Source organism: Microtus ochrogaster, unplaced genomic scaffold (assembly GCF_000317375.1).
Source record: "Microtus ochrogaster isolate Prairie Vole_2 unplaced genomic scaffold, MicOch1.0 UNK4, whole genome shotgun sequence".
Taxonomy (NCBI): Eukaryota; Metazoa; Chordata; class Mammalia; order Rodentia; family Cricetidae; genus Microtus; species Microtus ochrogaster.
This window is the reverse complement of record NW_004949102.1, coordinates 1,175,529-1,190,083: the sequence shown is the minus strand read 5'-3', so window position 1 is coordinate 1,190,083 and position 14,555 is coordinate 1,175,529. Positions and strand designations below refer to the sequence as shown.

Genomic DNA, 14,555 nt, shown 5'->3' with positions numbered 1-14,555 from the left:
CCGTCTGCACCCCTCTGTGCCCGTCTGCACCCCTCTGTGCCCGTCTGCACCCCCTGTGCCCATCTGCAGCCCTTTCTTTCCTCATCTTAGACTTTCTTTGGCGTCCTTGAAGTAATCACCGATGGACAGTCACTTTCATGGGTGTCTTTTCCTTTATTTTTCTTAATGATTTTGCTTTCTCTGTCTAGCCTGTAAATAATTTGGTTCAGTGTTTTTATTTTTTTACCTTTAGTGAAATTACACTGAGTGAAACAGTTTGTATCCAGTTCACTTTGCTGACTTCATAAGGTTTAAGCATTAAGATTTACAGCTATCGTATAGTTTACTCATGTCCATAAAGCCCATTATATTGGTAAACTATGATTTATTTATATATTCAATTTGCTTATGAATATTTAGGTATTTCTAACCTTTGGCTACCGTGAACAATAGCTTTTTAGATGCATTTCTCTAAAGCACCTACGTAAAGAATCGCTGCATTATAAGTTCCGCATTATCAAGCCACCTATTATTTAATGTTAATTCGGTCCCCAGATGGTTGTACCAAATTTTACTCCCGTCACCTTTAAAAATGTTTTGGAATGTGGATTCCAGTTTGTTTGGGTGGTGATTTCAAAAATAGTGATTTAAATAATTATACTGAGCACTTCCGTGTTTTGTATAGGAACATGAATGTAAATTGACCCAAGAAATCCTAGAACTGATTGACAGAGAAGTCGACCTAATGATGAGAGGAGTCAAGCCTCATAATCTTGAAGGACTCAGAAAAAGAATTACGACGCTCTTTTTCCACTACATCAAAACCCCCCTGTTCAATCCCGAAGTGGCAAGATACCTGAAGGTACTCCTCTTCCTGCACTCGTTTTTAAACCCCACGGTGTCGCACTGCTATTTGAAAGACATTCAAGGTTCACTTCTATGCTTTATTACAAATCTAACTAAGACCGTCCACTCGGTGAGACCTTTGGGTTTAGTGATGCCGATAAACCAAACTTTCCCATTAACCTCTTCTGCACAGGAATTTTCAGCCTTGAATTCTTTTCTAAGAATCAAATTGATTTTCCGGTTGCTGCACAGGATTGAAGATGCTGTGATCTCTCACGGCCCAGTTTTTGATCCCATCTGCCCTGCTGTGCTCGGTGTGCTCCAGCCAACTCCTGTTCGCTTTCAGAAACTGAATTTCTCTCTGTCTCACTGTCTCTGTCTCTGTCTCTCTGTCTCTCTCTGTCTGTCTCTCTGTCTCTCTCTGTCTGTCTCTCTGTCTGTCTCTCTGTCTGTCTCTCTGTCTCTGTCTCTCTGTCTGTCTCTCTGTCTCTCTGTCTCTGTCTCTCTCTCTCACACACACACACACACACACATGAGACCTCAGAGAGAGCTGCCCTTTCCACCTCTACAATTCTCCCATTGTGTCTTGTCTGTCTTCCTTTAGCACTTAGCGTGAAAGTATAAGTATCAGTGCCTAGATGCCTGAAGACATGCAGAGATTGTTGAACTGTTTACCTATCTGACCAGCACCAGGAACACTTCCTGTAACAGAGACTGACAGCTGTTTGGTAGCCTCATCAATGCTTGGTGTTAGCAGTTTTTCGTTCAGGGAATTCTCACCAAATGTGTAGTGGTATTTCATAGTTTAGTGTATATTTTCCTAATACCTAATAATTCTACAACTCCTTTCATATACTCATTTGACATGAACATGTTTTTGATGAAACTCCTGTGTCTCTCTCTTTTACCACCCCTTTGTTTTGAATGGATTATAAATTTTCTGTGTTAAATTTTGAGAACTTGTAATATATTCTTTGCATAAGTTTTCAGAAATGTGCATTGAAAATATTTCCTTTTATGGCCTGTTTTCATTTTAATTATGTCTAACATGATGAAAGTTTTGATTTTGTTGAAACTCCATTTAACCTTTTTCAAAATGGATCAGGAGGAGGAACGAGAGAAAATGACACCCACAGCTTACAGTTCCTATAACCAAGCAGCAGCCCAGCAGGGCTACAGTGCTTACACCGCCTAGCCAACTCAAGGATGTGCCCAGACCGCCCAGGCATATAGGCAACAAAACTATAGAACCTATGGGCAGCCAGCCTATTGATGTCAGCTATACCCAGGCTCATACTACTGCCACGTATGGGCAGACTGCATATGCGACTTCTTATTGGACGACCTCCTACTTGATGCCTCTCCCCCTACCCACCAGGCACACAGCCAGCCTGTCTAAGGACATGGCACTGTTGCTCATGACACAAACCACTGCTACAGTCACCACAACCCAGGCCTCTTATGCAGCTCAGTCTGCATCTGGCACCCAGCCTGCCTTACCTAGACTATGGCCAGTATCCGGCAGCCACCACACCTACAAGACCACAGGCTGGTAACAAGCCTGCTGAGGCTAGTCAACTTCAAGCTAGCACAGGAAGTTATAACCAGACCCGTCTAGGATATGGATAGAGTAACTGCAGTTACTCTCAGGTACTTGGGAACTATAACACGCAGCCAGTTACCACACCATCATCCTATCTGTCTACCAGCTACTCCTCTTCACTGCCGACTAGTTACGATCAGAGCGGTTACTCTCAGCAGAAAGCTAATGGGCAACTTAGAAGCTATGGACAGCAGAGTAGCTATGGTCAATGAGACAGCTATGGTCAGCAGCTTCCCACTACTTACACCCCTCCCCCATCAGACTGGATTCTCCATCCAGGCTCCAAGTCAAGACAACCAACAGAGCAGCAGCAACAGGCAGCTGGGTTCATTTCTACAGGACCATCTCAGTAGCATGGGTGCTTATGGACAGGAGTCTGGGGGGTTAACGCCACAGGGAGAGCTCTGAAGCATGAGTGCCCTGATCACTGGGGCAGGGGAAGTATGAGCAGAGGTGGGTGAGCAGGAATGGAGTGGGCTGTGGAACGAGTGAGGTGGCTTCCATAAGCCTGGCAGATCCATAGATGAAGGACCAGATCTTGATCTAGGCCTTCCTAGAGACCCTGATGAAGACTCTGACAACACTGTTAAAAGGACAACGCAACTCTGCATCACCTGGCAGACTTCTTTAAGCAGTGTGGGGTTGTCAAGATGAACAAGAGAACTGGGTAACCCATGCTCACATCTACCTGGATAAGGAGAGAAGAAAGCCTAACGATGATGCCACAGTGCTTTATCTGCCTGTATGCCTTTATGCCGGAAGGAGGCATCAGATCCCCCTAGAGTTGGTTGTAAGCCACCATGTGTTTGCTGGGAATTTATCTCAGGACCTCTTAACCGCTGAGCTGTCTCTCTAGCCTGGGAAAGATTTTTTTTTTTTTTTTTACTTTTTAGCAAACTTGAAGATTGTCTTGCTAAAAATAAGTCTCCAGTGAATAACATGTAGGGTGAGATGCCACCTTCTGAGAGCAGAGGGTGCCACAGCACTTCGTGGAGGTCCTGCTGGTTCAAGAGGTCCTGGAGCTGCATGGGAGGCCATGGAGGAGACAGAGGCAGCTTCCCCTCTAGTGGACCCTGGGCTTCTCTGGAAGAGGAAATGTCCAGCACCGAGCTGGAGACTGGCAGTATCCCAGTCTGTGCTGTGGAAACCAGAACTTCACCTGGAGAAGACAATGCAGCCAGTGTAAGGCCCCTAAGTCCAAGGGCTTCTTCCCACCACCTCTCGGTGGTGACTGAGGTCCAGGTGGCCCTTGTGGCATGCAGGAAGGAAGAGGTGGACTTATGGATCTTGGTTGTCCTGAAGGAATGTTCAGAGGTGGCCCAGGTGGAGACAGAGGTAGCTTCAGAAGTGCCTTTGACATGGGCCCAGGTGACTTGGGTGGAGGAAGGTGAGGTAGTCCTGGGGGGCCTCCTGGATCTTTGATGGAGCAGGTGGGAGGAAGAAGAGACTAGCATGGAGGACCTGGGAAAATGAATAAAGACTAGTACCATCAGGATCATAGAGACTCACCAAGCTGCACTGGTGGCCAGATTTATTTTTTAAAGCAAAAAAAATTTAAATTTGTAATTCCATATTTATAATATTGACTACAACATTATGACTGTTCCTTGTCTGGACTTCAGTTACTTCAGTATTTTCACCATCTCTGAAGAAACAGTAAAACAAGAAAAATGGTAAAAAAAAATAAAAAATGAAAAAGGATTATTATATATATATATATATATATATATATATGTATATATATATATATATATTTGGTACTTAACAAATCAGCCTAATGTAAGGGAGCAAGAGCTGCCTTCTGTTTTACCCTAGAATTTTGCCACTCTAAGTTGTATAACTGGGACTTTGAAACATTTTGTTATTTCTCTTGCACTACAAAGGGTAGTCACAGCCATTTTCTTGTGTAGTTTTGTTAACTGTTTTCATATTTTGTTTTATAAAAAAGCCAAATCTTGACTGAATTGTCATGATGCCTATAACACATATGACTTCACTATTGTGTGTTTCTGGCAAACACTGGCTAGCTCGGAGCTGCTTCCCTGCTTGCAGTGAAGAGAGGTAAACAGTGCTTTTCAAGACACTGGACATAAGGCGATGAAAGATTGCGATTTCTGGTAGAAGAAAAACAAAAGGAAGCCTAACCCGGCGCCGTTGGCCCCGAAAGAGTGACTGAGATACAGCACAAGGGAAGAGAACCGGTGATGGCGTCCCCAGGGGCACCGGTGCAGTAGCAGGGAATGATTACTCCCAAATGGAGAGTTGCTTTATTCATTCTTAAAAAAACCACAAACTTAAAACTGAGACACTAATGGATCAAACTGTTATAAGTAAGTTAACTGTGCCTTAGAAAAATTACAAGGTTGTTGATAAGAATAAGAAATACTCACGATTAAAGTAAAATTCATGTCTAGCATCCAAAAACTTATAAACATACAAAATGTGACAAATAAAAAAGTATCTAAATCATTATTCAGAGTTGGCCTAATACTGGCATGTGTTGGAATTAGCTGAAAAAGACATTTGATCAGTTGTTAAGAATTTTTCAGATGTTCGAAAATTAAGTGAAGATACTGAAGATACAGTGTAAAATTTCTGAAAACGACACCTACCACACTTAAGCTGAAAAAGTGATACAATGTTAAATCAAGTAGAGATTGGTGATATTAATAAAGAAAAAAAATCACTTAGCTAGAAGACAATAAAACCCAGGGCACAAATGGAGACAGAATGAAAACCAGGATTAGTGTCACCGAACTGTGGGCAAAGCTCGGGTACCTTAGTATGTGCCGGAATCTCAAACTAGAGGAGTGTGAAGGAAAGAGAGAACACTTTGTCAAAATCATGGTCAGCGTTATTTTGAATAGGAATGAAAAGTAAGCCTGTAGACAAGCCAAGGAAGCATGAAGTACAAGGAGCAAAGGAAGCAACACCAAGCCACACCAATGGCCAGGGAGAAAGAGCAGCTCGTACACAGCAGGGCAAAAACAAGGACGGCGACAGATTCCCCACTGGAAAGATGGCAGACGGAAAGACAGCTGGATGGCCTTTGCCACGCTCCCAGGTCAACAGCAGCGAGATAAACCTTACATTCAGCCTCTTCCACATCAGTCAATTTAGTTTCCTTCCTCACCACTCAGGAAACAACGTTCAGTATAATATTGAATGAGCCCACTGAGTGCAGAGAGCCATCCCTTGCTCCCAGGAATAGACAAAATAAAATATTTAAAAAAATATAATAAGAGTCGATAACTTGATTTTCTAATTACCCTGCCATCATCTCTTCAGGGGTTACAGAGAAACACGGAGTTTTAATACTTTGGTCAGGAAGATGAATCTTGCTTGAAATTTACATCTTATACAGAATAGGCAGTTAAAAGGAAATTGGGACTTTTTAAAGTCACCGATTTTAGAGTTAATTCTAAGCAGTCCTCAGTGTTTCTGTTTAGTATGTGGTTTGGAGTTTCATCATCTTTTTTTTTTTCTATTTAGGTCCCTCAAGACCCACTGAAGTTTTATGATAAGATTTACTTTTGCCACAGCTGCCAGCTGTATTTGCCGTCGGTGGAATTTTCTGTGTCTCCCACCTCACATCGCGTGTACCGCTGCCGTCACTGTGTGAACCTTGAGAACGAGATTCAAAAGCGGGAATCGTTTTTGAAGTACAAGTGCCTGCTTCAGCGGCTCTACTTCTCAGAAGCTGACTATGGGGATGACTCTCAGATTGCTTTCCTCATGCAGGTATGATCTATGAATGGTGCCAGTCACGACACGCGCTGGTCAGAGAGGCTGTCGTCTAAGGGGCTGTACTGACATGAAGTTTGATCCATTTGAATATAGATTTGTCTGGGGGAACATTACATAGGATTTCCCAAAGCAAGACAGCTACTGCAGTCCTGGGTGTCACGCAGAGATGTGCCCTTGGTGTTTAAGTTCTATACTATGCTCTGAAAAGTCACTGGTACATCAGACGTCACATCTTCGAAAGGAAGGCAGATGTTTAAGAAGTGTGACAGCAAGAATGATGGAGTATGCTTGCTTTAAGAGACTGGCAGTCACAGTCAGAAAATGAGATGTCCCATTGCAGATTTCATGTGGGCGATGTTGAAAGACAACAAATTTTGGGCTGTGGTACAAGAAAGGAAAGTCTTTTGAGTACCATTCCCCTTTAAAAATTCATTCAACAAGACTTAGTTGTTTTTCCAATTCATGTGATGATATTGAAACCATTTATGTAGAAGAAAATAAAATGACTGTTCAAACTTATTTTGGCGTGTAGCTCCAAGATATTAAGTACTTGACCGAGAACATCTGGGCATCCCAGTCCATCCTCAGCGCCTGGGATGATCTCAACGACCTGGTCATGGTCAGGTGGGACAAGAACGTGGAGTGGTCTCCCTGGAATTGCATTCTTCTTACCAAGGATGAAGGGGCCGCTCATCTCAAGCTAGAGAATATTGAGCAGGTAAGATGCTGCCCTCTGAAAACTTAACTCAGCCAATAGGGTTATAGCCGGCATTTTGAGTGCCCTTTAATATACCCATGACAGTCTAAAGAGTTTCTGTTGAATCAAGAGACTCATATATGGGGTGACAATAGCAAAATATGTGGATGGTGTGTTTGTTTCTCAGGTGTGAAAATTAGAAGGATGATAAGTATATGGTGTGTAAAGATGAGAGATTTAAACATGTAAGTATCCAACATCATCTTGCTTTCGCCTAACAAGTTCAAGCATATCCATTTCACAGCAAGTTCTGTGAAGGACTTGGTTTCTTTTATGTGTTTCTATACATTTAGTACCTATATTAATGAATGTAGAAGACCAGAAGTTTGATAAATATTTGTCAAATAATATTTATTTGTGTGTGTGTGTGTGTGTGTGTGTGTGTAGCACAGCTGGTGGAATGTTATCTGGTGCATCCACTATGGAAATTGGTATGGAATTCCTCTACATCCTAGTAATGGAACTACCATACGATGCAGCTATGATACTTCTGAGTATATGCCTAATGGAATCCAAGACTGAATACCACAGAGAGACCCGTGCACAAGTTTTCTGTGGCACTGTTCCACCACAGACAAGATATGGAATTAACCTAGGTCCAACCAACTGATGAATGGACATACATATGCTTGTGTTGTGAATTAGAGTTTTATTCAGATCATAGTGTTAAAGTAAGTCAGACGTGAAAAGACAAAGAGCATCTGCTTTCTTCTACATATGAAAGCTAAAATTTGAAAATAAAAACCACATAAAAGTAGAAGAGGGACTATTTGGGGAGAGGAGGATTCAACAGTGCCCGGAGAAGAAGAGAAGAGAAGAGATGGGATGAGCAGTGGCCAAGTGTAAGACATTCTTGTCTGAAGATGCCAGGATGAAACTTACTGGTTTGTACATTAACTTAAAAACATACGTGTATTGATATTTCATTTGTATTTTAATAAATAAAGCTTGCCAGAGAGTGAAATAGCTCCACCGGTCAGCCTTACTGACCAGGCAGTGGTGACACACACCTTTAATCCCAGTAGCCACACTAGTTGCCATAGAAAATGGGCAGTGCACGCCTTTAATCCCAGCCTAGAGAGGAATATAAAATAGGAGGAGACAGCTCTCAGACACAGTCTCGTTCTGAGATTCTTGGAGGCAGGATCACCAATTCAGACTGGGGTAGAGGTAAGAGCCAGTGGCTGGATGTTTCATTTTTATGACCTTTAGGTTGAATCCCAGTATCTGAGTTTTTACCAATCATACTATACATAAGCCCCCCAATAAGTAAGTATCTGTATAATGAATAATGTTTATTATCAATATATAAATATTATGGAACCTAGAGTTTGTTCTTTGATTTATCAGTAGGAGTCTGCCTAAAAAAGTATTCAGTTGTCAAATAAATTCTATTCAGACTTTGTGATCTAAACAGCAGCCATACTGATGAGATTCCATCCTCCATTTACTTCCATCGCACTAGGGGTGGAAAACACACTGCAAAACTTAATTGCTACTTAATTTCAGCAACTTACAAGATGAAATCTGTAACACATTCTGATGAACAAACTTTAGGGGCCCTTGAAGCATTCCTGGACGGCTCCACTGACACTCAGCAAGCCCAATTCCAAGAGCTGGCCCAGTTCTCTCTCGATTTATTGTTGTATCTTTAACGCCACACACAAGATGCAGCTAAAGGAGAATAAAGCGATGATATCATATGCAGCCATTCTGAACAGTGCTGTCCCAAGACGCTCACTGCTGTTTGTTTGTCTGTTTGTTTTTTAAAGGAAAGTTGAGGAAATTACATAAAGAGAAGAAATTCCTTTTAATTTTTGCCTTTTCCAATAATTTTTGGGTTCTAAGAAGCCAGGCTGTGAAAAAAAATTCACTCCAAGGATGGAAAAAAGGGCAGAAAGAAATTGAAGCTGTGTTAAATGTTATATTTAGTAAACTAAGCTGCTTCATAAATATTTAATCACCAGAAGCACAGCCAACACTAGCAATATCATTTCATCTAGGGCCCCGCGATGAAACTGAAATTCATTCCCAAAGCTGATATTTCGGTTCTTCTTCAATTAATCCACACAGCTCCTTTGTGTACCTAATCAAATCACCGAAGTCTCAAATTAAATGTTCCATTCAGGAGTGTTTCTAATCTCAGGATGCTAGTCATTCTGAATTCTGCAAGTGGAGCAGAGGCTCTCACGCTCGTGTCAAGCCTTTGCCTCTCTCAACAGCCTCCAGGCTGTGCCGTCCTGTCCATTTTGTTTTGAATAGGTAGCGTTCTTGCAGCAAATCAAAGCATTTCCAGAATCCTTTTTGTAAGATATATATATGTATATATATATACATATATGTGTGTGTGTATATATATGTATATATACACACACACACACACACACACATATATATATCTGTTTCCCCCAAAGCAACAACAGAGCAAAGAAACGAACCAAGGCAGCCACAAAACAGCAACAGCAATCCCCACTATAAGAAATGGTCCCCAACCCCCCACCCCCGAGTATAAGGTGATCTCCATTCCTTGCAGTGAGAGAGAAGAAGGACTTCTGAGTGAGGAACTCTCTCATAGCTGGCAAACTGGATGAATTAGGCCAGTGACTCCCTAAAAGCCATCTACCATGTCCCAGATTCTTTCCTCTTTGTCACTTCACTGTCAAGCTATGCACATGAAGACTTACTCTCTCTGCATTGTGAAATTTTAAAAATGTGGAGTTAGCAAAAAGAATAAAAGTTACACTGACCTCATGAAGTAGGATTGGACATATTTGTTAATGCTTTAATGCTTTCATTTTCTTATCTATAGCAAGGAGATGATGCTGTCTCACTGTAGTGAAGTTTTTTTTTTTTAAATGAATAGACCCCTAAATGATCTCCACTTAGTGTCTGGCATTGGCTATGTTGGGTAATAACTCTGTCTCTGAAAGTACTGTGAGCCAGGCAATTCCCACTGCACACTTTCTTGTTCTCAGAGCTTTCTTTGACTTTCCTGGTTGGCCTTATAAAGGTTCTGCAGTGCAGAATGCCTTACTCTCAGAAAATAAAATTTAAAGGAGACACAGGTAGCATTGTGAGTGCGTGAACAGACATCTGATTGAGAGCATTGAAAAGAATAGCTGATGCTTATTAATTTAGGCAGAACTTACTTTGGATTGCTTTGGTGGCATTTCATTTGTATTTTAGTAAATAAATCTTGCCTGAGGATCAGAAAAGTAAAACAGCCGCACTGGCCAGCCTTACAGACCAGGCAGCAATGACACACACCTTTAATCCCAGTAGCCACATTAGTTTGCCATAGAAACCAGGAGGTAGTGGTACATGTCCTTAATCCCAGAACTAGAGAGGATTAAAAATGGGAGGAGACATCTCTCACTCTCAGTCTCATTCTGAGGTTTCCTGGAGGCAGGATCACCATTTTCAGACTGAGGTCAAGGTAAGAGCCAGTGGCTGACTGCTTTGCTTTTCTGCTCTTCAGATTGAACCCCAATATCTTTCTCTGAGTTTATTACTCATGCTACCATGTGTCAAATATCGTGTAAAGTACTAAGTAGAAAAAGAAAGACAAAGAAATGGAATGAGCATAAGTTTTCATTGTTTCAGTTGCATTTAGGTTCAACTATAATAAGACAGTGAGAAAATATATCATGGTATAATCAAATCAGAATTTGTCTTACATAACGAGGCCAGGAGTGGCAGTTCTCAGCTAGGGTGGCGTCTCCAAAATGTTTTCAGAAACTCAGCCTCCAGCCTTTCCCTCAGTGCCCTCTGCCCTCTGGCTTTCTCCCTCGTGCATATGGGGTCACAGTGAACGATGGTAGCTTCATCAGTGCCATAGCTGCCTGCCCAGGCATGGCACAAGCATCGGGTGGCTTGATACATGAGTCCTTCTAAGAAATCACCTTAACATGCTTTTTTTAAAAATCAGATTTGTCCAAATGTATGCATGTGTAAACATATAAATTTGTCACTTGTTACATGCCACTGAACTAAAACATAGACACCTGAAAACATCCTACCCTACATACATCAGGTAACTACTATACATACAGATGGACGGGGGGAAAGGGGAAAGAGTATAGAATTATTAACAACAGTATTAATTGGGCCTAAGGGGGGGTGAGAGAGAGAGAGAGAGAGAGAGAGAGAGAGAGAGAGAGAGGAGAGAGAAGAGAGAGAGAGAGAGAGGAGAGAGAAGAGAGAGAGTTCCCGGTAGACTTTACACTGAATCATCACAAGAACTAATCTCTGAAAGAAAAGAGACATAGTGAGAAGAAAAGGTATTCTAGGTTGAATAAACTGATAAATGTAGCTGTACTAAAATAGTAAGTAAGTAAATAAATAAATAAAGCCATTCTAAGACATGGCCATGATTCATCTGGCAAAATATATATGTATGGCTTTCCATAGAATTCTATTTTCTTTTACTTGCAGGAATATGGACGCCTTTTTATCCACAAGATCAAGCACAAACACATCCTGGCTAAAAACTATTTCTCACAGATTCCAGTGTTGGCTTCACTTATCGTTGAAGATAGTGAAGTAGAAGATATCAGAAGTAAATACTGCACAGATAAGCCACCTAAAGTTATAGAAGCCCGAGGGACTGTACTTTAGGGGGTTTCAGGAATACCAATGGTAATGAGCATTTTGTTCTCTCTTAAGAGAGTAATACAGAGGTCATGTAATATGGAAACCACTTTTATGATTCCATTAGTATTTGTTTTGTTCTGTGCACATGAACCTTTGTTGGATGGCTAGTATTAAATTAATCTGTAATTTTGTTTCAGATTAATAGTTAAAGAGAATATGTTAATCAATTTTCATGTTAAATAAAAAAAAGCCTAAATGCTTTATAGTCAAAATACAACAGCCAAACAAAACCTTAGCTTAACTTTCAATGAAAATAATTTATTTAACATATACTTTATGAGTGTAATTATTCTCTGTACATACATGTATTTTGCTATAAGTATTTGAATTATTTTTACTTTTATTGTCTACTCTTGCCTTTTGATTGCATAATCCAAGAAAACACTGTAAACAAACCCAAATCTGCATTGCATGCCATGAAGCAAGGAAAACAGTGGAAATGTTAGTTATGGAGGGGACTTCTTGTGGGAAATGTTGGGATTCTGTAAGAAGTATCAACTTGATGGACTTGATCACACCAACTGTCAGCCCGCTTCTCAATAAACTCAATAATCACTTTGACTCATATCCGTCCGGAGTAGGCGATGAATAGCAATGCATCCAGAGACAGCACACTCCAAATAGCGTGATTCAAGAAGGGTTTATTTACAAAAGGAGCTGTTCTAAGACATGCATGCTGCAGAGAAACAGAAGGAACAGCATCGCGGTCCTGGGCTAGAGCCACACACACTGCCTTCATCCCACAGCCTTCCAGGTGCTCGGAGGGGGAGAGAAGCTAGGGAGCCTGGACAGAGCGGAAAGGAGATAAGTCGATCACTGAAGTCATTCCAAGATGACTTCAAGAGCCAGAAAAGAAACGCTCAGTTTCACACTTCCGCTGTGCTCCAGTTGCCTTCTTCAATGGGAAAATCTCGCAAGAAGCAAAGAACCAAAGTTTACGTGGCTTTAGAGTAAAGAACAGGATAGATAATGGTGAAACCGATATGGGGGACTAACTAGAAAACATTGGGGAAGAAAACAACTGAAAATGGGGGATAAAAATAATTTTTTATTCTTATATCACAGAATTATAGAAAAACATGTATTTCATTCTAATCTTTTCTAAATGATGTTGTCCTTTCAAGTATGGAGATTAATAAATTCATTATAAATATTTGTTCCATATAAACATTTGCTATTTTAGCAACAGATATCTATCATATCCACAACTTTTCCTTACACAGCAAGAGCATGACACCTGTCAATTGCCGTTAAGGAAACAAACACTTAGAAGAAAATTCTGTAGTACTTTTTTTTTTTTTTGATTAATAGTCCAGACAACCTGAGAATTTTTTTAAACAAAAAATTCCAGTTGAGACTAGACTAGAACAAGGCTAATCATTGATATAATGGGAACAACAATCACGGACACAGGCAGGTTTACACAGAAATATGAATAACCAGATTTTTTTCAACATAGCTCAGGAGAATTTGTCATCTCTGAGGAGAACTGAGAAGGTGGGGAGGCTGAAATAGCCAGGTAGGGTCAAGTGAAGGACTTTTATGAGCATTCTTGACTCCTGGGTGAAGCCATTGGCTAGAACATTGGCTCCTAGGAAAGGAAGACAAGGAGTAAACAGAGAAGGAAGAGCCTGGTAACTAAAGGTTTGGATATTCATTTCCCCAGATCAGCTTGTTGCTTTCTGTAAAGTTTATATAGCAGTATGATGATTAAATGTGAAGGCATCTTAGAGCTGATACTAAGGTAAGGGTCTTGTAGGAAAATCAAGGTGCAACCTGTTATGAATCAGCCTGTACACTGGAGGAGCTGCAGATCATGTCCTTTTTTTTTTTTTATCAGTATGAGAAGAGCATGCATAAGAGTACATTTTATAAGGATTATATAACTGTAAAATATGAAGTGAAAGATAAGTCAAGCTCAATTTACGTTCTTGCCTTGGATACAGGATTTAATGTGTTGTATTGACGCTATGAATATTACCAGATGTACTTAACTGAACCCTATACTAAATATGGCCTCTACCAATAATGGTTGGAATGGAGTGGATCTGTATGTGTGTCTTAGGGTTCCTATTGCTGTGAATAGACACCACGACCACAGAAGCTCATAAAGGAAAACGTTTCATTGGAGTAACTTACAATTTTAGTGGTTTATCAGTCCATCCTCATCACAGTGGGAAGCAAAGCAGCTGTGACTATGGAGGCCTGAAGGCAGACATGGTGCTGGAGCTGAGAGTCCTACATCTTTTTTTTTTTTTTTGGTTTTTTGAGACAGGGTTTCTCTGTGGCTTTGGAGACTGTCCTGGAACTAGCTCTGTAGACCAGGCTGGTCTCGAACTCACAGAGATCCACCTGCCTCTGCCTCCCGAGTGCCGGGAGCCACCACCACCTGGCTAACATCTTGACCCAACAACAACAGAAAGTAAACTTTCTGTGTGGCTTGAGCATATCTGAGACCTCAACGTCCACTCCCCTCCATTGATACATTTCCTCTACCAAGGTCATACCAACTCCAACAAAACCACACTTCCTAATAATGCCACTCCCTGTGAGCATATGGAGGCTAATTACATTCAAACTACCACAATGTGTAAACTTTAGATACTGTCTCAAATGATTTCTTAAAACAATTGTTATCTCAGAACTCAAGGTACAGAGGCTGGGAGCTGGCAAGCTTGATGTCAGTGTGGTATGCGTAACAAGTTTCAAGGTAGAGTGGGCTTCATAGTGAATCACTGTCAAAGAAGAAGGGAAGAAAGAGGGAAGGAAAAAAGGAAGGGTTGGGTTAATAGATTTTTAAAGTCATAGAAAATCTCTGGGATTGCAGGTTCCTATAATTCTTGAGGTGATAATAGGAAGAGAATCTGATAATTTGGTTTAGTGGGGACAATATGATGCTTTATGCTAGAATACAGGGTGGTTAAACTTAAATATCAGAGAGTCTTAAGAGCTATGAGAAACCTGAAAGAT

At 40.9% G+C, this 14,555-nt stretch overlaps 1 protein-coding gene and 1 pseudogene across 1 annotated transcript in view; both read left to right on the top strand.

Annotated features, from left to right (window-relative positions):
* Iqub (IQ motif and ubiquitin domain containing) overlaps window positions 1-12,319 on the top strand; it is a 60,883-nt gene extending 48,564 nt beyond the window's left edge. Inside the window, exons 10-13 of the mRNA XM_013353243.2 lie at window positions 665-841; window positions 5,921-6,169; window positions 6,708-6,893; window positions 11,367-12,319. Coding sequence (XP_013208697.1) covers window positions 665-841; window positions 5,921-6,169; window positions 6,708-6,893; window positions 11,367-11,549 — 795 coding nt within the window. The 3' untranslated portion in view covers window positions 11,550-12,319. The remainder of the gene's footprint in view (window positions 1-664; window positions 842-5,920; window positions 6,170-6,707; window positions 6,894-11,366) is intronic.
* LOC101997300 lies at window positions 1,949-5,597 on the top strand (annotated as a pseudogene).
* Window positions 12,320-14,555: the final 2,236 nt, after the last annotated feature.